At 46.4% G+C, this 22,625-nt stretch overlaps 1 protein-coding gene across 3 annotated transcripts in view; it reads left to right on the top strand.

The window, feature by feature from the left end:
* Window positions 1–12,572: 12,572 nt before the first annotated feature.
* The window catches only part of VIPR2 (vasoactive intestinal peptide receptor 2), a 69,620-nt gene continuing 59,567 nt past the window's right edge, over window positions 12,573–22,625 (top strand). For all 3 annotated transcript variants that reach the window (XM_029233393.1, XM_029233394.1, XM_029233395.1), the window contains exons 1-2: window positions 12,573–12,752; window positions 15,129–15,228. In XM_029233393.1, the coding sequence (XP_029089226.1) occupies window positions 12,690–12,752; window positions 15,129–15,228 (163 nt within the window). In that variant the 5' untranslated portion in view covers window positions 12,573–12,689. The remainder of the gene's footprint in view (window positions 12,753–15,128; window positions 15,229–22,625) is intronic.

Genomic DNA, 22,625 nt, shown 5'->3' with positions numbered 1-22,625 from the left:
CCCATAAGGCTATCAGCTGATTTTTCTGCAGAAACTTTGCAACCAGAAGGGAGTGGCGTGATATACTTAAAGTGCTGAAAGGGAAAAATCTGCAGCCTAGGATACTCTACCCAGCATGATTATCATTTAGAAAGGAAGGAGAGATAAAGAACTTTTCAGACAATAAAAAATCTAAAAGATTTCATCAATACCAAATCTATCCTGAGAGAAATGTTAAAGAGTCTTCTCTACGTGGAAAAGAAAAGGCTATAGGAAGAAGTGTCTACAGGAAAGGAAAAATCCCACCAGTAAAGGCAAGTATATAGTAAAAGCTGAGAATCAACCACTTAAATAAGTTAGTATGAAGATCAAAAGACAAAAAAATGTAAAATCAAGAATAAATACAGGGACTTCCCTGGTGGTCCAGTGGCTAAGGCTCCATGCTCCCAATGAAGGGGGCCTAGGTTTGACCCCTGGTCAGGGAACTAGATCCCACATGCATGCCGCAACTAAAAGCTCACATGCCGCAACTAAGAGTTCACATGCTGCAACAGAATCCTGCACGCAGCAATGAAGATACCACGTGCCACAATTAAGACCCGATGCAGCCAAATAAATTAAAAAATAATAATAATAACTATAAACTGTAAAGGGATAAACATGAAGATGTATAAAATGACATCAAAAACACAAAGTGTGGGGGAAGGGAGTAAAATATATAGAACTTTCAGAATGTGTTTGAACTTAAAGGATGACCTGTTTAAAACAAATAGTTATAGGTCAGGATATATGAACCCCATGATAACCACAAATCAAAAACCTATAATAGATACACAAAAACAAGACAGAAAGGAACACAGGCATACCACTTCACCACCAAACCACAAGAATAAAAACAAAAAAAGAAGAAAAGAAAAGGGAAAAACAAAAACAACTAGAAAACAACTAACAAAATGGTAATAAGCATATACCTAGAAATAATTACTTTAAATGTTGTCAACTTAAAAAAAATGCACAACGTGAGAGGTGCAAGTTAAGTATTATTTGGGGCAAAATGAGGACTGCAGCCCGGAAGACAGCATCCCAGATAGCTCTGAGAAAGTGCTCCAAAGTGGCAGGGGGAAGGTCAGTATATACGTGATTTTGGTGAAGGGGGAATACATGCAATCAAGCACATATTTTTTACAGAACATTTCTGTTAGTCTCTTGCAGGTTACTGCTAGTCACGAGGACCAGGCATCACCATGAAGGATTTTAGTGCTTTTCTAGATATGAGGAGATACAAGAACTGGGCTCATAAAATTGGCTCCTGAAAATATCTAACTATCTGAAGGCCTGTTCTGCCAGTTTTTCCCAAGCACAGAGGGCCTCCTTTCAGCTGTCCACGCTGAGCTCCTTTCGGGGGTGTTGGAAGTCAGCAGCTGCAGCAGCTCACGATTTAATCCTTGTAGATGAAGGGGGCAAATGCCAATGGAAAATGCCAGTTTGCAGTTGACAATGTCAATGGACTAAATGCACAAATCAAAAGAGATAGGGTGGCTGATTGGATAATTATTAGAGAAATGCAAGTCAAAACTAAAACGAGGTACCATCTCACACCAGTCAGAATGGCCATCATCAAAAAGTCTACAAGTAATAAGTGCTGGAGACTGTGTGGAGAAAAGGGAACCCTCCTACACTGCTGGTGGGAATGTAAACTGGTGCAGCCATTATGGGGAACAGTATGGAGGTCCCTTAAAAAACTAAAAATAGAACTATTGTATGATCCAGCAATTCTCCTCCTGGGCATATATCCAAAGAAAATGAAAACACTAATTCGAAAAGATACAAGCACCCCAATCTTCATAGTAGCATTATTTACAATAGCCAAGATATGAAAGCAACCTAAGTGCCCATCAACAGAAGAATGGATAAAGAAGATGTGGTATATATATACAATGGACTATTACTCAGTTATAAAAAAAAATGAAATTCTGCCATTTATAACAACGTTGATGGACCTGGAGGGTATTATGCTTAGTGAAATATGTCAGACAGAGAAAGACAAATATCATATAATATCACTTATATGTGGAACCTAAAAAAGTAAAGCAAATGAATTAAAAAAAAAAAAAAAACAGAAACAGACTCACAGAGATAGAGAACAAACTAGTGGTTACCAGTGGGGAAAGGGAAGTGGGGAGGGGCAATATAGGGGTGGGGATTAGGAGACACAAACTACTAGGTATAAATTATGATAAGCAACAAAGATATATTGTACAGCACAGGGAAATATAGCAATTATTTTGTAATAACTTTAAATGAAGTATAATTTATAAAAATATTGAATCACTATATTGTACACCTGAAACTAATATGATATTTTAACTATACTTCAATTACAAGAAGAAACCATGCAAGCAAAAAGAAAGTAGAGGGAAATATTTAAAGTTTTGAAAGAAAAAAAACCCCCATCAATCTAGAATTCTGTTTCCAGCAAATTAACTTTCAAAAGTAAAGGAGAAATAAAGACTTTCTCAGACAAGCAAAATTGAGGGGGTTTGTTGGAAAGAGTCCTGCCTTGCAAGAAATGTTAAAATAAATTCTTCAGAAAAAAGACAAATTATAGGTTAGAAATCTGAATCTCCATAAAGAAAAGAATAGTGTTAAAGAAGGAACAACTGAAGGTAAAATAAAATCTTTTAATTATTTTTATTTCTAATTGATCTAACAGGTAACAATTTGCTCAAAATAGTAAAAGAAACAGTGTATTTTGTTATAGCTGATGGATGAGTAAATTGAATGACAAATTATAAAGGACAGAAGGATTTATGTGGGATACTTCGTTATAAGGTACTTGTGTTATTTTTGGTTTACTGTTGGGTTTTTTTATATATATATAACTTTGTGAAATAAAACTTACTCAGAAGGACACTTCTATACTTTAACAGTTTCCCCCAAAAGACTTGTTAAAATTTCAAAGTGTTAGAACCAGAGTAGGGCTTGAGAGGTTGTCTTGGCCAACTTTCTTATTTTACAGATGGAGACTCCCAGGCCTGAGAGAGAAGGGCCACACAGTAATGCCAGTCCCCATCTGGGATGCAAACCCAAAGCTCTTGACTTCAGTGAGTTTTCTTTCCCTGTGTTTTGACCGTCTTGTGGTTACACCTATGCAGGGATGTGTCCTCTTTCATAATATAGCATTATTTGAAAGTGGACTTGAATAGTTGTAAATGTACATTATATACTCAGGGCTATCACTAAAAAGTAATTTTTAAAATGTATAATTGACATGCTAAGAGAGGATAAAATGAAACCACATAAAATGCTAAAATAAAACCAGAGAAGAAGAGCGTGGAAGACCAAAAAAACAAAAACAAAAAAAAACACCCAAAAAAGGCAAGGAATAGAAAACAGTAACAAAAATCGTAGATTAACCCAACTATATCAATAACCACTTTAAATATCAATGATCTTAATATACACCAATTAGAAGGCAGAGATTCTCAGAGTTGATTAAAAAACAAGGCCCAGCTATAGGTTGTGTACAAGAAACTCCCTGGTGGCACAATGCTTAAGAATCCGCCTGCCAATGATGGGTTCAAGCTCTCGTCCGGGTAGACCCCCCGGGTAGACCTCAGAGCAGCTAAGCCCGTGCGCCACAACTACTGAGCCTGCGCTGTAGAGTCCGTGAGCCACAATGACTGAAGCCCGCGCGCCTAGATCCCGTGCTCCGCAACAAGAGAAGCCACTGCAGTGAGAAGCCTGCGCACCGCAACAAAGAGCAGCCCCTGCTTGCCGCAACCAGAGAAAGCCCATGTGCAGCAATGAAGCCCCAACGCAGCCAAAAATAAATAAATAAATAAATTTAAAATAAATAAATACATAAAGATACAGCTAGATTAAAAGGAAAAGAAAGGAGAAAGATACATCTTGCTAACACTAATCAAAAGAAAGTTTGAGTAGTTATTTTAATTTCAGACAAAGCAGACTTCAGAGCATGGAAAATTATCAAGAATAAAGAGGGGCATTACATAGTCATTAAAGGGTAAATTCTGAGAGAATATATAACAATCCTGAATGTGTATGTGCATAGCAACAAACCACCAAAATACATCAGGCAAAAACTGATAGAACTGCAAGGCGAAGTAGCTGAATCTGCTATTTCTGCTGGACTTCAATACTCCTCAGTGAGTGGTTGGCAGATCAAGCAGGCAGGTAATCAGTAGAGACATAGTTGAACTGAACAACACCATCCATCAACTTGATCTAATTGACATTTATAGAATATGCCATTCAACAACAGCAGAATACACATTCTTCTCCAGGTTACCTGGAACATTCACCAAGATAGATCACATTCTGGGCCATAAAACACACTTTAACAAATTTAAAATAATAGAAATCATACAATGTGTGCTCTCAGACCACAGTGAAATTAAACTAGAAGTCAGTAACAAAAAGATAGTTGGAAAACCCCCAAATCTGGGGAGATTAAACAACATACTTCTAAATAACATGTGGATCTAACAGAAGTTTTGTGAGAAATTTAAAAATATTTTGACCTAAACGAACATAAAATCCAACTAATGAAGTTTTCAAGATACAGAGAAAACAGTGCTTAGAGGGAAATTTACAGCATTGAATGCATACATTAGAAAAGAAGAAAGCTCTAAAACCGGTCATCTAAGCCTGCACTTTAGGAAACTGGAAAAAGAAGTGCAAATTAAACCCAAAATAAGCACAAGAAAATAAATATAAAATTTAGAGCAAAAATCAAAGAAATGGAATACAGGAAATTGATAGAAAAAAATCAATGAAACCCCAATGCTTTTTTTTTTTGCAAAGATCAATAAAATTGATAAACTTCTAGGCAAGTTAACTCTGTGAGTTAACTAAGGAGAGAAGACACAAATTACTAATATCAGAAATGAAAGGGGGGCTATCATTATTGATTCCATGGACATTAAAAGGATAACAAATATTATGAACAACTCTGTGCCCACAAGTTTGATAACTTAGATGAGATTAACCAGTTTCTATCAAAACTCATATAAAGAGAAATGGATAGGGCTTCCCTGGTGGCGCAGCGGTTGAGAGTTCGCCTGCCGATGCAGGAGACACGGGTTTGTGCCCCGGTCCGGGAAAATCCCACATGCCGCGGAGCGGCTGGGCCCGTGAGCCATGGCCGCTGAGCCTGCGTGTCCGGAGCCTGTGCTCCGCAACGGGAGAGGCCACAACAGTGAGAGGCCCACGTATCGCAAAAAAAAAAAAAAAAAAAAGAGAGAGAAATGGATAATCTGAATAGGTCTATAACTATTAAAGAAATTGAATCAATAATTAATACCCTTCCAATACAAAAGCACCAGGTCCAAATGGATTGATTGGTAAATTCTACCTATCATTTAAGGAAGACAGTATACAAATATTCTACAATCTCTTCCAGAAAATAGAAGTAGAGGAAATATTGCTAACTCATTCTATGAGGCCATCATTACCCTAATAACAAAACTAGACAAAGACATCGTAAGTAAAGAGAATTACAGACTAATATCGCTCATGAACACAAATGCAAAAATATTCAACAAAATATTAGCAAATCAAATTCAACAGTGTATAAAAAGAATTATGCACCACAAACAAATGAGATTTATTCCAGGTATGCAAAGCTGGTTCAACATTTGAAAATCAATTAATATAACCTTTCACATCAACAAGCCAAAGTAGAAAAATTATATTCTCACATAAAGTAGATGCCGAAAAAGCATTTAACAAACCCAACTCCCATTCATGATGAAAACTCTTAACGAAGTAGGAATTGAGGATATCTTCCTCAATTTAATAAAGAATATCTAGGAAAAAAATAAAAACCTACAGCTAATATTATACTTAATGGTCAGAAACTAGATGCTTTCTTGCTAAGATCAGAAAAAAGGTAAGGATGTCCCCTCTCACCACTCTTATTTAACATCATACTGGAAGTCCTAGCTAATGCAACAAGACAAGAAAAGGCATACAGATTAGGAATGAGGAAATAAAACTGTCTTTTTCACAAGTGACATCATTGTCTATGTAGAAAATCCCAAAGAACCAACAAGAAGAAAAGATCACTTGAAACCAATAAGTGATTACAGCAAAGTTACAGGAAAGAAGCTTAGTATATAGAAGTCAATTGCTTTCTTATATACCAGTAACACACAATTGAGACTTGAAATTAAAAACACAAAATACCAGTAACTTTAGCACAAAAAATCTTGAACTACTTAGATATAAATCTGTAAATCAAACAAAATATGTAAAAGATTATATATAAGGAAAACTACTGAATTCGGATGAATGAAACCAAAGGAGAACTAAATATCAACAAATGGAGTGATATCCTATGTCCCTGGGTAGAAAGACTCAATATTGTCAAAATGTCAGTTCTTCCCCACTTGATCTGTAGATTCACTGCAATCCCAATTTAAATCCCAGCAAATTATTTTGTGGATATGGACAAACCGATTCTAACATGTATATGGAGAAGCAAAAGACCCAGAATAGCCAACACAATACTGAAAGAGAAGAACCAAATCAGAGGACTAATGCCACCAGACTTCACAACTTACGATAAAGCTACAGTAATCAAGACCAGATGATATTGACAAATAATTATCAAATAGATCAGTGGAACAGAATAGAGAGCCCAGAAATAGACCCTCACAAACACAGTCAACTGATCTTTGACAGAGGAGCAAAAGCAATTCATGTTAGTCTTTTCAGCAAATGTTGCTCGAACAACTGGACATCCACGTGCAAAAAAGTGATTCTAGACACAAATCTTATACCTTTCACAAAAATTAACTCAAAATGGATCATAGACCTAAATGTAAAATGCAAATCTATAAACTCCTAGGAGATAACATAGGAGAAAATCTTGGTGACCTTGGGTTTGGTGATGACTTTTTAGATGTAACACCAAAAGCACAATTCAGGAAAGAAAAAATTGGTAAGTGGAACTTTATTAAAATTAAAAACTTCTGCTCTGAGAAAGACACTGTTAAGAAAATGAGAAGATAAGCCACAGACTAGGAGACAATATTTGCAAACCACTTATCTGATAAAAGACTAGAATCCAAAACGTACAAAAAATTCTTAAAACTCAGCAATAAGAAAACAAATGACACAATTTTTAGAAATCAGTAAAAGATCTGAATAAACATTTCACCAAATTAGACAGATAGCAAATAAGCATATGAAAAAATGTTCCACCTCATATGCCATCAGGGAAATGCAAATTAAAAGAATGAGACGCCACTATACAAACATTAGAATGTCCAAAATCCAGAGCACTGACACCACCAACTGCGGGCGAGGATGTGGGGCAGCCGGAACTCTCATCCACTGCTGGTGGGAACGCAAAGCGGTGCAGCCACTTTTGAAGTTTGGCAGGTCCTTACAAAACTAAACGTACTCTTTGGGGCTTCCCTGGTGGCGCAGTGGTTGAGAGTCTGCCTGCCAATGCGGGGGCTGCATGTTCGTGCCCCGGTCTGGGAGGATCCCGCATGCCGCGGAGCGGCTGGGCCCGTGAGCCATGGCCGCTGAGCCTGCGCGTCCGGAGCCTGCGCGTCCGGAGCCTGTGCTCCGCTACGTGAGAGGCCCGCGTACCGGAAAAAAAAAACAACTAAACGTACTCTTACCATACGATCCCGTGGTTACACCCCCTAGGTTTTACCCACCCAAATGAATTGAAAACTTTTGTCCACGTAAAAACATGGTCACAAATGTTTTTAGCAGCTTTATCTTTTTTTTTTTTTTTTTGCAGTATAATCTACAATGTTGTGTTTGTTTCTGGTGTACAGCACAGTGATTCAGTTATACATACATATATATATTCTTTTTCATATTCTTTTCCATTATATTGATAGTTTATTACAAGATATTGACTATAGTTCCCTGTGCTATACTATAGGACTTTGTTGTTTATCTTAGCAGCTTTATTCACAATTGGAAGAAACCCAGACGTCCTTCAATAGGGGAGTGGATAAATAGACTGTGGTCCATCCAGATACTAGAATATTATTCAGTGCTAAAAAATAAATGAGCTGTGAAGCCTCCAAAAGACATGGAGAAAACTTAAATGTATTTTATTAAGTGTAAGTAGCCAATGTGAAAAGGCGACACGCTGAGTCCAGCTTCATGCCATTGTGGAAAAGGCAAACCTATGGCGACGGTAACCACAGACTTTAGTTAATAATAACACTGGCTCATCAGTTTTAACAACGTGCCACGGTAGAGCAAGATGTTAATAAAGGGAAAATGTGTGTGGAAGGGTGAGGGATATGGGAACTCGGTACTTTCCACTCAGTTTTACTGTGAACATGTAATGCTCTAAAAAATAAAGTCTATTTACAAAACCACAACTTGCCAGATGCGTGTCGTACACCACCTTGCTTCCTTTCCTCTTGGGAACCCCTGAGGACAGGTCTCTCTCCAGATGCCTCTGAGGGCCTCCGGGCCGCAGGCCTGAGAGTTAATGTAACAGACCTCGGGACAGCTCAGCCAGTTATGTCAGTGTTCAAGCCCAAAGGCCAACACAGTTATGATCAAGTCCCCCACATCCAAGCTGAGGGGCTAGACCATCAACAGCGTATTGCCAGGGGCGTGAGCCCGAGGGTCTGTGAGCTCCAGTTCGGGACCCACCTCCAGGCTGGTTAGAGAAGGCCCTGGCGGGGGGGATTCTCGGCAGCAAGTGTCCACTGGGCTCAGCACCTCCCTTCTCCATAAAGGTGCTGGGGGCACTTTCCCGCCCTCAAACCAAGTGGAGGGGCCTCGAGATCCATTTGGGGAGCTCGGCCTGAGTCCTCTGCGGGCGGAAGGGATGGCTCTGACTCTGGCCTGGGGGTCATAAGGAGAGGCCATAGCTGGCGGGCTGCCTAGCTGCCGCAGCCCGCTTCTCGTTTGGCAAAGCAAAGGATACGCTTTTCTTCTCATTAGCCAGATGCTGGCACCGGGGACCATCTGAAAGTCTTCTCCTGAGAGGACTGTCTGGGGAGGGAGGCTGATCCCGATGGAAGGGAAACTTCTGGGGGCAGCAGGCATCCTAAGAGGCGTCCTCCCTCTGCATTGAGGGGCTGCAGGACGCTGGGTCAGGAGAGGCCTGAGGAACTCACAAAAGCAACCCCAGCTGTACCAGTAAGTAGGGCGTTCTGACGCCTCCCACCCTCCCTCTGACCCTGGAGGACGCCCAGCCTGCGGCAGTGGAGGGGGCAGAGGAGAGATGCCCCACCTCACGCTCACACCGCTGTCCACAGCTCCTAACCACAGTTTCAGGGCCTGCTGCAGGACTGGGTTGTGGGGAGAGACTTTTCACCTTTAAGGAAGTCAAGAGCTTTGCCATCCCTAGTACTGGGCTTTTTCATGTCTGGAAGAAAGACTATCACTAGAAAAGGGCCCAGGACCACTGGGATCTTGCAGGGATGCAGCTGCAAGGGAGCTTTGCCCTAATGAATCCGTCTCACTGGACAGGTCGGTTAGAGTTGAAAACAGAAGGGGCTGGAAACCACACAGGGCAGATGAGCAGGTCAAGCGGGTTGCTGACCTGTCCTGAGGCCAGAGCCCGGGCTCGGCCTGTGAGTGCCGAGGCGGGCACAGAGCAGCAGTGGGCCAAGAGGGGCCCATCCCCAAGGCAGCACTTCACATCTGTATACTTTAAAAACTGTTTGTGAAGGCTTTCCATGGCTGGTATTTGATTTTATCTTCATAATCATCTTGAGAAGTAGGCCAAGCACGTATTAGGAATTCTGCTCCGTGGCCTGGGCATCTAATTCAGTCTTATGTGACAAGCACGCGTGGGACACCAGCTCGGTGCCACAGTGTAGCGCGAGTGCTGGGGCCACCGAGGGGCCAGGATGCCCTGTGCCTATAGGAACCAGGACACAGCCAAAGAAGACATGCTCTAAGTTTTCTTCCAGGAACCCACGAGGCACAAGGCCAGAGTCCAAGCTCAGAAGAGTGCTCCCCCGACCGCCTGCACATCCCCCCAGTCACAGCTGTGAGTGGGCAAAGGACTTAAAGCTCCAACTCCCCTGTCTTTTTTAGGGGGAGGAAGAAGTAAATTTTTCATTGAAGTCTGGTCTCCCAGCTTTCAAAAGACACGGAAAGAGGGACACAGGCAAATGCTGCGTTTCTTCATAGGTACAAGTTAAAGATGTACCTGGGGGTTGTGGGCATGTCCCCTCCCTCCAAGCTGATGTGGTCCCAGAATTACTCATCCAGACAGAGCAGAGGGACCAGGTGAACCTCAGAGAGTCATGTGAGGCTTCCGTCCTCTTTTGGACAAAGTATAAAGTCCCAGCATGGCATTTATTTCTGAAGCGATTTCACTCTCTCCTGATCACGAAGGCCCAAGGCTTCTCTCACTGAATCCATAGGTTTCCAGGCTTCTGACATGTGGGGTCAGCTTCCACCATCAGAGATTTGGTTCTCTCCCCTCAAAGCTCAGCCTGGAAACCCGGGGAAGCCGCAGGTGTGGGAGCGGAGAGGGGCGAGGGTGTCCAGGCAGGAGGGTGAGGAGGGCAACTGACAAGTGCCTCACAGGGTCCGCCCCACCTGGGGCCTCAGAACACAGGCAGGCAGGTGCTGGTGTCCAGGGCCGCGTGGTCCAGGTCAGAAGAGGCCGCAGGAGCAGGAGACAGAAGTGGGGTCCTTGTGACCAGAAAGGCGGCAGGGACCCACGCTTCCGCAGGCATCAGCACAGCACAGCCAGGGGGCTGCCACACCTTAGGGGGCCAGTGACAGAGGTCCAGAGACAAGACCACCAGTCCCACCACATCAGGCGCCCACAGAGGAGCCCTTCTCCCAGAAGCCCTGAGTACACACAGACCACACTCCCTGCAAGGGGAAGTGGAAAAATTCTTGGAAGAATGGCCATTTACCCAAAAGAAACAGAGTAACCTTTAGTTGACAAATATAAGTACCATCCATCCTAACATCCATTCCGAACAAGGAAAGAACAGTCAGACTATAAAGAACCTTGTGCTGTGCATTCACAGTGTTTAAAAATTTCTACTCTCATATAATCCAGATTTTGCTCTCCACTGAGTGAAGATTGTCTTTCAGGGCCCCAGGCCGCCGGAGTTGACCATCTTTCTTACTCTGATGCTCCCAGCACAATCCTTGTCCCTTGGGCTTCTGTCCAGGTGCTCCATCTGATTGAGATGCCTTCTCCCTCCATTCTGATCTCTCACTCTTAACCATTTTTCAGTCCCATTTAGACATTCACTCCACCAAGCTCCTCCCAGGAAAAATGGACTTCTCCTCCCCCTCCCCTCCCCTTCCTCCTCCCCCTCCCCCCCCCCTCCTCCCTACCCCCTCCCCTCCTCCCCACCCATTTGCCTGTATCTTGTTCTTACCACACTTTTTCTCGCAATCACACACCCCCATCTGCTGGACTAGAGCACAGTATTTACACACACATAAAGAATCTAGATTCTCACTGCAACCTGACCCTCGAGGTGAGGAGCAGGTATCGCCACTCTCATTTACACAGGCACTTGGCTCAAAGTTCATTGCTTGTCCGGCTTCAAATAGTGAGTAAAAGAAATATTTGTCAAATTGGATCCAGAGTCAATAAGCTTCCAGATCCCAAGCTGCATACCCAGAGTCCAGATCTCAGCCCGAGTCCAAATCCTGTCTCTACTACTGTTCCCCACCAGACAGAAAGACAGACGATAGGTGATAGATAGATGATTAATGGCTGATAGAGAGATGACAGACAAAGTTATTGATGGATCTATTGGGGGATGAGTGTGGTCAGAGAGAATACAAATGACAAAGCCAGTGAGGTAAAACTTTAATAGCTGAATCTAAATAAAGGGTGAAAAGATGTCCTTTGTCCTAGTCTTACTTTTCTGTTAGTTTGAAATTATTTTCAAATAAAAAGTTAAAACCACAACAAAATTTCCTGTTTTATTTTTCATTTCCAGCGCTTCTCCTTGTGCTGGATAACAACTGGCTTTTACGCCACACTATCCTTCCGGAAGTTCCAAGGCAGGTGTGGGATGAGGCCGGGTCCAAGGCCCCTGCAGCCAGCGCCACCCATGGCCCACCTCTGCAGCAGGGGGAGACACGGGCAGGACTGAAGACCAGCCACCGCGCCAAGTCTGCCCCCACCAAGATGCACTCCACGCGTCTTTTTCTAAGTTTTCGGTTGCCCCAACCAACTCCAGTGGCTTCCAAGGCAGCCCACATGCTCTTCCTGCCACCTTCTTGGGGGTCTTTAGGTTGTTTAACAAGGACACAAGTAAGGGCCGGTCTCTGACCCCAAAGTGGGTCCCTCCCGAGTCGCTCTCCCGTCCACCTCTTCCTCCGAGTTGTGCTGGCCCAGCACGCCCCCCTGTGCGCAACCCTCACCCGCTACTGAACTGTCGGGGGGAGCGAGCCCAGCACGGGGGTTACGAGGGAGGGGCCAGGGGCACGGGGAGGGGGATACCGACGGGGGGGGCGGTAAGGGAGCGGGGCGGGACGTGGGGCGGATACCCGGCGCCGGAACGGAAGGGAGCTCGGGGGCGTGTGGCGCGGGGAGCGCGGGGCGGGGACGGGGTACCGCGGGGGCGGAGCGGCAGCCTCGGGGCACAACCCGGGCAGGGGAGTTGTCGGCAGCCGCTGGGCGCCGCGCAAGGACCTCGGGAGGCGGGAGCCGCGTCGCTGCGCACGGGCTGCCCGGCCCAGGTCCGTGCCGCTGAGCCGGGATGAGGGCGCCCGCGCTGCTGCCGCCCGCGCTGCTGACCTGCTGCGGCTGGCTGCTCGCCCCAGTGAGTGCGACCCCAGCCCCGCCCGCCCTGCCCTGCGCGCCGCCCTCCCCGGAGGGAGCGCCCCCGCGCCCGGCTGCGCTGCGCTCCCGAGTCCCGCTGCGGGCTGGGCTGGGGGCGCGGGGAGCGGGGCTGGTCTCGGGGTCCCCACCCGCCCGCCGGGCTCGCGGGAGGGAGCAGGGCCGCCGGGGACGCTCTGGACCCTCCCCGCCGAGCGCGAAGAACCGAGCTCCCCGCCTGGCCGGGTTGGAGACGGGCTGGGAGGATGCGTTTGCTGTGTCCCCTCCGCCGTCCCGGGTTCGCTGGGAATAAGATCCAGTTTCTTGCTCGACGCCCTTCCCAGCGGAGCGGGTCCGGCCGCGTCCTCCCGGAGGTTGTGGCCGGCGAGGACGGTTCGCGGGTCCAGGGACGCCCGAGTCCGGTGGTGGGTAGGGCTTGGTCACCTCCGCAGGCCTCACGTTTCCGAGGGAAATTGCAGTTAGCTTTGTCTTTAACTACTTCCCCTTCCGTCTCCTAGTACTGTTGCTGCTTTTTGTCTTGCTTCAGTGTGTGTCAGGGAGACGCGATGTAGCTACAGAAAGTTGATTTTTTTAATCATTATTTAAGAGCACCGGAAGAAACGATATGCTGAATAGAAATTTGTTAAATGAGTGTATTTGTAGATTATTTAATTCTCAGCAATTCTTCCTTTTATTTGAAGACCCTTGGAAAAAAACCACAAAAACTGTGAACCCCATTTCTTGCTTCCCTCTATGACAGACTGGAGTCAGTGTTGGCGTGTGTACACATTCGCACTTTATATCGAGGCCAGATCACTGTCTGTATTGACTCATATCCCCCTTAAGGTTGTGGAGCCAAGGATGGAGCTATTTAGAGAAAGTTGTCTTTGCTGAGGATCTTTCGGGTTCCAGGAGGGCATGAACCTAGCCCACCTCTCAGGGTTGGCAAACTCCCTTGTCTAGTGTGAAGGCAAACCAAGTCTTTCCTCCCTCAGAGGGATGCTGTGAGGATAAGAACCTCCCTACTAATTTTAGTGCTTTGAAAGAGCTAGTTAAAAGTACCAGGAATTATTACGGTTAATGCTGCTTTAACGTCTAGGATGTCCCCAAATAAGTCATTGCTGTGCATATTCCAAGAATGTCAGATATCATGGTGTCTTTTAATACCTTAACAGAAATCCATTTTTCTTTTTAAGGCAAAATAATTTCCCTAATTCTGAAATTTAAGCTGTTGACTTGTTCAGGTGTGAAAAATACAGCCTGAAACCAGGAGTTTGTACAGTGGTGGCTGCCCAGTGATGAGCCGGGGGGTGGGGGGGGACCAAAGCTTCAGGTCTTTTTAAAAATGAGGGTAAATGTGGCAAAAGTATTCAGCATTAAGTTTCTTCTCTTAATTTTGTTAGGAAATGTTATTCCTGGTTAGAATTCTGTTGACTTATTTCAATAGTAGGATAATTAAACATAGATGGCCATAATATACGCAAGAGTATGGTTTTCTTTAGTAAAAAGTTTGTTCTTACATGAGAGCGGGGGGCGGGGCACAGCTCCAGCCTACAGCGTATTTGTGGGCAGTGGGAGGTGGCAAAAAAAAAAAAAAGAGAAAGTTGGACCTTTGTGAAAATAGAGACCAGAGAATATTATCTTCCAAGACTGAAACAGTATGTGGCTTTGTCTTTTGCGCACGTTGATGGACAATGTTGTTCACCGTTTGTGTCACATCTTTAGTTCCCGTGATGGAGCCTGACGGGAAGTCCCCCACGTCTTGCTCAGTGGAAACCTCGGTGCTGTGACTCTCACCCAGGCCTCTCCCTACTCACCCCTTATCTTTTTGAAAAGCTCCTTCACACCAAATTCTAAAGTTCAGTTTTGAATGTGACCTGCAGCCTCTAAAAATAAAGTTATCCTATTAGGGCTTTCCAGGGAATGCAGAGCCTGGCCTTAGATGAAGCACGCTGGCGTCTGGGGTTGTGTGCAGTCATTGAGAATGGGCTTAGGAGTAAACATGTATTTACTTTGATTAAATCAAGGGCTATGAAGTGGAGGACTCGAATATTGAAAGATTATTGGATTAAAGAGCTCTATTGCCACCAAATTAGTACTAACAACATAAAATGTATTACGTTACTAAGTTTGTTTTCCTGTCCAGAAAAAAAATTCTATCAGGTTTTATATTTGTTTACTAATTCCTTTACAAAGTAAATAGTGAAGCTTTTTTTCAAATAACCATGCCAAAATATGAATGTGATTGCTTTTAAATGAGTGTTAGTTTGGAAGCAGTTTAGAACTGTGAAGTTTTGAGGGCTTTTATGTAGAAATTTTACTTGACTTCCCCATTATAGTGGAATTTTCAGTTATTTCTATTTCTTTTAACCTTGAGCAGGTGAACAGCATTCACCCGGAATGCCGATTTCATCTGGAAATACAGGAGGAAGAAACAAGATGTGCAGAGATTCTAAGGGCTCAAACAGAAACATTCAAAGGTAAGGCAGATCCCTGGCGAGTGAGACTGTGCCCCGGATGGTGTGCATGAGCTGACATGCAAGTAGCTTGCACCTCACTCGGAAAACTGGTGTTTAAGGTCACCTGTGTGTTTTAAAAAAAGTCTGCTTCCACTGTTTTTTAATGAACTGCTGGCAAAACTCATAGCATTGTGAGTAATGGGCAGCGGGGTGTGTTTGGGGCGGGGGAATCATTCACACAAACCTTTTAAAAGAAAGCCTCACCCTTAACAGTGATAGTTTCCATGGTCTAAGATAATAGCAGCAGTTACTAAAGTAATTTAATGGGCGTTGTTACACTTTGCAAAAGCAACTCCATTTTCCATGGAATGAGTATTCATGCAATTTCTTGCATTTAAAATTCTTAAGTTACATCACAGATGATTTTGATCCAGTTAAGAATGGTGGGAATTTATCAGAAATCAAACAGGAAAATGAGACTTTTGCTTTCCTGAAGGACAGACCGGTTATGAGTACAGTGGGCTTGCAGACTTTACTTCTCTACGTCCCAGAAGCAATGCCAGGACAACGTGCCCTCACCTGGGCACCATCTCGTATCTGTAAACTTTGAAGGCTCTGGGATAACATCCAGATCATAAACAATAGCAAAAACCTCTTGTCCTTCCGTTTTCTTTTTCTCTGTTCTGTGTCATCATTTTGTTCTCCTCAAGAAAAAAAAAATTAAAATCAAAGTACAGCCATGTGTTCAAAGTCTGGTGTCCTGCGGAGGCCTCAGATGGGAGTCACAGACATGGGCGTGTTCAGACCTGTGCTGCCCAGTAGAAGCAGGGTGCAAGCCTCACAGGTGATCTTGAACTTTCTAGTAGCCACGTTAAAATAAGTGAAAAGAAACGCGATTTTAATTTTTAAAATATATTTTATTTATCCAGATATATCTGAATCATGATCATTTTAACTTGTAATCAATATAAAACATTGATGAGAAATTTTACTTTTTTTTTTTTTTTTTTTGCGGTACGCGGGCCTCTCACTGTTGTGGCCTCTCCTGTTGCAGAGCACAGGCTCCGGACGCGCAGGCCCAGCGGCCATGGCTTACGGGCCCAGCTGCTCCGCGGCATGTGGGATCCTCCCGGACCGGGGCACGAACCCGTGTCCCCTGCCTCGGCAGGCGGACTCTCAACCACTACGCCACCAGGGAAGCCCAAATTTTACTTTTTTGTACATTAAGTCTTGGAAACTCAGTGTGCATTTTGCACTCACGGTGCATCACAATTCGGACCACACATTTCAGGTATTCATAGGTGACCAGCAGCTCTGGTGTGCCCCTTCCTGTGCCCCTGGAGCCTCCACTCCCTCGGCTGAAAAATGAAGACTCTGGCCGTAGGGTTCCTTCCAGCCTTCAAGACCTGTGATTCTGCAGTGCACACGAGATCCCGAGAGCCATGTGTTCCAAAAGGTCTGCTCGAACTCTGTCCAGAGGAAGGCAAGCAAGGTGGCTCAAACATGGCCTGAGGATCTACCCTGTACAAAGCCACGTGTGACCACTAGCCAGCTACTAGGATCCATGAGGCCAGGTCTTGCCAACCAGGGTCTCAGGACAAGACAGTTGTCATGGCCACTGAGGTCTGTTCCCTCAGAGAAATTTAAGAGACTTAGGGGAGCTAAATGCCGAGAGGAGACAGGCTGAAACCCTTGGGAGCACCTAGTCGGTGGCAGGGACCAGGTCCAGTCAGAACAGCACACTGTCCACGAGGCCTCCTGAATGGGGGGGGCACTGTCTGCCACATCCGCAGTGGGTGACCCTTGGCCTCTGTTGGGAGACTCCCGAGGGGGGGGCCTCTGCCCCCTCACGCCATTATTGGGCAGTCTAGTTGTTGGGCTCTGAGGCTGCCCATAAGCGGCGTCCGCGCACTGGCATGAATTGGGGGCAGCCGTGAACAGAACCCCTTCTTCACGTGGGGCATCTGCGGGCACTGAGCGGGCTCACAGCTCTGCTTCCTCTTCCCGGGGCTGAGTACCTCCAGTTCCTACAGCTGTCACCGGACACGCTGCCGGGCCCTCGGCCACAGGCTCCGGACACATGCAGACACTCTCGGAGCAGGAAGGGAGGAGAACTTTCCCACTGACATAATGGAAGGCAGACTGAATTGTAGTCAGTTGATGACTGTTGATAAATCCTCTGCCCACAGCCCACCTGTCCCTCACGTTCACCTGGGGACTGCTCCCCTCCCCTCGCCCCTCTCATAACTGCTGTTTTGGGGGAAATCTCCCGAAGTACCATCTTAGTGTTTCTTTCTTGTCACTCTTCACTTCCCATGCTCACCAAGAACATTTTGTTAACAAGACAAAACTGGCACAGCAGGCGGCAGGGAACACTTAACTTTTAAGGAATGGAGTTTGGCCGTGACTTTCCCTTGGAGGAGACGCCCTCGCGCTGGGTCAGTGTTGACCGGGCATCGGGTGCAGCACCTGCACGTTTGTGTCCACAACTCACCTTGACAGACGTGGCACCTGGGGGAACAGGGCGAGTCCAAGGAGGCTAGTTCTGTCCATTGTGCAGTAGGGTGTGTGGTCCTTGATCAGGTTTCTTTAATAAAAGGACTCTTCATCTCTGGTTGGCTCCGGTAGATGGAGTGTGGCCTTAATTAGCTCAAAACAGTGTCCGTTTAGTTCTGCTCCTTCCAAGGGCTCGGGTCTGTCCCTGTTCCCTGGCCAGCGGTGCCCAAGTGTGAGCCATGGCGTGTGGCCGGGCAGGGTGACGTTTGGCCTCGGGGATGTGGGGAATGTCCCTCACCACCTACTTCTTGCTCTGGAGAAATGCAAGCGCCGAATTGCCCAGCTTCCTATTTTCACAGGACGTCAGAAATGCAAACTCTAGGTAAAATGTTCCAGTTCTTAAAGTTTGCAACGAGTACTTTTTAAAAAGTTCCTCAGGAGCAGGCAGACCTCCTGTGCGGTCGCTGCCTGAGCTGCCAGGTAGCTCTCTGCGTGGCAGCTGGGCCAGGCGGGCCCCAGTTGGGGAGCCCCTCGTGGTGCAAGATGGGCCGGGACGTTTAAAACACTCAACAGGGCTCCCTCGCAGGCCCTGCTGCCTGGTTCAGCGTTCCTCAGGGTGAGCTGTGTGTGACCCACACAGACGTGCTGGACAGTGGACGGCACAGCCTGTGAAGATCTTGGCATCAGCTTGAGCAGAAAGAACGTCTTAGGTAAAGGCCATAAAACATCTCCCCTGTTTGGAGCCATAGGGAAAGGTGTCATTCACTCTTTGCAATGACAAGTATCAGTCCTTGGACATTTTCTTATATTGAAGGCTCTTATTTTAATAATACCTCGACAGCAAAAATACCTGCCCCTGAGCCCTTTCACCTTTGACCCGTGGCAAGAGCTCGCGGATGGCAGCCGCCCTCGGGAAGGAGGTGGCGCCACGGTAGCCGGCCTGGTGCCCTCGGCTTTCTGTAGAAAGGCAACTCGTGTTCTAAATTCCCGTTTTTCTTTTTGCTCTTTGAAATCTGCATGGCTCGAATACCAAGGATATAAATAGTACTGAGTTACCAGAACGAAGATACTATAGATGAAGCGAGCTGGGAGCTTAGTGAAGGCCTTGCAGCTGGATGGGGTGCGGGCGATTCCAGGGCCAACAATGTGCACCTGCTTCACGAAATTGAAAGTGAGATGAGATATTGAGGGTCTGTAGGAGCTACAAGCAATGGGTGTGAAAGAGCACCAAAGACGCAAGAAAACGAGTTTTCAGTTCTCCTGAGATAATTTGTATAAGTCTAACAAGGAATTCTTTTTATTACATGTTGAATCCAAATTCAAACAAACCAACACATAAATCTAGATAAAACCAATTTTAATTCTAAACCCCTTTAAGGGATTCACTTTGTAAAAAAGAAAAGCTTAGGAGGTATTTAGAGCTTTGTGAGTTAATACTGATTCATCGCTAAGACTAACTTAATCCTGCCAATGAGGCAGTCAGGCCACGGATGCCTGAGAATATAGCTCAAGGCAGCTCTGTCCCCGCAAGGGCGGGGGGGGGGGGGGGTTGCTGACCGCGGTGGTTAGCAGTGACTCAGCTCTCCAGCTCTGCCCGGTGTTCCTGCCTGTGCGTGGGTCACATGGGAACTTTCCTGTGACTTCACATCATTTTTGCCCAGATCGGGGCGGGGAGGGGGCGCGGTGGTGGTGGTGGTGGAGGAATGTGACCTATATTTCGGAAGGACAAGGAGGTACCCATGTTTCTTGACAGCTCCACAGTCTGGGCCAGGTCCTGAAGGACCCACGGTCCTGGGCCGTGGCTGAGGTGGGTATGACAGTGAACATTAGCTCAAGACCGGGGCCCCGGGAGGTGCTAGACTAAAGAACTTACTTTTCTCTGACGTTTCTCAAACAAAGAATACTGGACTAACTTTGATCCACTTGTCAAGGAGCTGTGGCGGGTATGGATACTGCCCCCTTCAGGCTAACAAGTTACCCTGCCACGGTTTCCCGGATGCCCTCAGAAGGCATGGGCCCTGTCAGACAGCATCATCAGAGGGAACCTGCTCCTGGCAGCGCGGGCAGTGTGGGCGCCACGTTCCCACTCCTGTGGGTTCCCTTTTCCCCAAGCACCTCAGGACCTGTGTGGAGAGGCCCATGGTGCGTTTTTGTCCTGGCTGAGGAGCCTGAACTTGGGAGACCCCAGCGTCACAAGGAGGCTGCTGGTGTCCTGCCCAAACTTCGCTCCAGAGAAAGATGCATTCTTGGTTATTGAGATCAGCCTGAGGGCCGCACTCTCTGTCTGCCAAGGCTGTTGCTCTACAGACGTCCTCAAAAAGAGTCCGGAGCAAAGCTGCCAGTGCCTTTTCCCAAGACACGTCCATGCAGTGTCCCCAGCTCCAGGAGGGCGACTCTCAGTAGGCGTGGACGTCCTGCTTCTCTTCTCCAGGGCGTGCTGTGGCCTCTGGGCCATAACTCTCCACTCTGTGCTGTTGGTCCCTCTACGGCGTTGTCCACTGTCCTTGCAGCCACAAGATCCTGCACAGCACTTGGCACTTAAAAAGGTGTCAAATAAGCTTTTGCTGAACAAATTAATGAAAAACTTCATATTAAAAATTGTGATATATGCACATAGAAAAAATGCCATACATACACAGCATGTGTGTCCATCCCTCTTAGAATTCACGTGTGCACAGTGTATGTGCATCCCTCCCCATTTCACTGTGCAGATGGAAGCCAGCTCTGGTCTGTACTTTGTTTTTCTTTTTTTTTTTTTTTAACTTTAGCAATGTATTTGGCAACCGTTCTGAATTGGTTTATACTTTCCTTTTAAGAGCTATGTAGTATTCTAACAGATTTCCTTAGCCTGTCCCAGGCTCCTGGACTTTTAGGTAGCTTACAAGCAGTACTCTAGTGACTGCATTTCTTCATGACAGTAAAATATTTCACCAGCAATTGAGGGTTGACTTCAAGCCACTATGCATGAAATCAGAACGTCCTTCTCATATGATTAAATAACATCATTTTAAGAGACTTGCTTATTTCTGTGATGGTTGTGTCACACAGAATATAATTAATTACATCCCACTTTTCATCTCGTCTTTCCTTCCTACATCTCTTTGTCACAGAGGAAACTAGGCAGCTTCATGAGCGTGTTCTCTTCAGAAAGTCCCGTGGGGGAGTGACCCTTGTCTGCAACTCTTCTCTGACCCCCCGCCCCGCCCCCGCACCGAGGCAGCGCTGCCTCTGGCCCAAGGGCAGGTGGTGGTTGCCCCTCTCCCTGAGGAGCGTCTGTTCCTGGTCCTTAGCTGACCTGCGAGTGGGACTTGTGAGCAGACTTCCCTCCATCTCACCTCCTTACATCCATGTGGGTCAGGGGGCGCCTGCTGCCCTTCTGAGGTCAGCGTGATGTGAGGCCCATCATTCCCTTTCAGTTTTCTCTCTGATGTAGTACGTTCTTGTTCTCATCCAAATAGCTCTTTGAGCTGATAAGGCAAACAGCCTGATCTGTTTTTTCCCTTAGGGTGGGTCTTTTTGTATGCAATTTCTTCTAACTTCTAAACTCAGTAAGATCAGCTACCAGCCTTGGATATTTAAATAATAATTACGTATTGGTTTGATTTTCTGAAAGTAATGGCTTTAACTTTACTTTTTATAGGAAACAAATCTCGCTGAAAAAAATTCTACTCTGAGTTAAACTTTTATGCTTAAACTCATGAAAGGAATCATGCGCGAGAAGTCAATTACTAGCAGGTAGAGCATCAGCACACCTGGAAGCCACAGGTGAGGAGGCTGTAACCCGTGCTCTGCTGGTCACAGGAAGGAGCTTTGTGCCACTTGGCATTGCTGCTGTTGGGGACCAAGCTACTTCTCCCACGCATCTTTCTAAGGTGCTGGTGGCCCCAAGACACAGCTCAGCCAGCTGCTCGCAGCCGCCTCCCCCGCGAGCACCTCTCCGCCTTCCATGCGCCCACTTAGTGTCACGCAGGCCGCGTCCTGAAAAGGTCCCGTCACTCTTCCCGCCGGTGGGGCTGGTTCTGAGGCTGCGGCTCCCCCTCCAGAGGAGCCCGCAGTGCAGGTTCCAGCCTGTTGAGTGGTTTCCTGTCGTCCACTGTCTCACATCCTGTGATGTGAAAGCGCAGGGTCCCTTTCTGGGGTGGAAGAGCCTGCTGGAGGCTCCTCGGCACACTGCACTTCAGTCACAAGTGGCCAGTGAAGCCGCTGTCCCTGCTGCAGCCCCCGCCGTCTGGCGCTGGCTCATGGGCGCATGACTGGTGCTGCCACGATGGGGGCAGAGTTACACGTGTCAGCCACGCGCCCCCCCAGGTTCCCGGGGCTTCAGTTGTGCATGTTTTGGTTGCTTGGGCCGGTCGCAGCCCTTCCCGGGCACCCATTCACTTGCGAGTTTTTGTAGAGTTTTCTGGGTCAAGCACCCATTCCAGTGGTTGTCTCTGAGCCCTCGTAGCTAGGCCTGTTCTTGGGGGGTCGCCTTGGATCATGGAGTGGACTGTCATTGCTGGAGCCTTGGCTGGCTCTGTCGTTCACTGGTTTTTCCAGCATGTTCTTATTGAGCAGATACCAGGCTAGAAGGGTGACGAGAAATTGGGCAGGACACGTCATCCCCTCTGGGAACTCCAAATCAAGCCCCCGATGGCGATGCACAGGGCGGGAGCAGGGTCAACGGGGCTTCGAGTCAAAGGACTGAAGGGTTTCTGGGGGGAAATCGGAGAATCTGAACATGGAATAACGTCAGTCTACTCTGAACGAGAAACTGACAGTGACAGAAAAATGGCTAAGGGCTTATTTTATCTTTACTCGGAGATTAAGGCAGAAAAAAGGTGAGTGGGGAAACTACCAAGAAGAATGGAAGCTTTTTGATCATAATCTAATTGGTGATCGGTACTTTGGTAATTGACTATATATACTTGCTGTGTGTTCGG

This window comes from Monodon monoceros, unplaced genomic scaffold (genome assembly GCF_005190385.1).
Source record: "Monodon monoceros isolate NGI ecotype Baffin Bay Population unplaced genomic scaffold, NGI_Narwhal_1 Super_Scaffold_2, whole genome shotgun sequence".
In the NCBI taxonomy this organism is placed as follows: domain Eukaryota; kingdom Metazoa; phylum Chordata; class Mammalia; order Artiodactyla; family Monodontidae; genus Monodon; species Monodon monoceros.
This window is presented reverse-complemented; position numbering and strand designations above follow the sequence as displayed.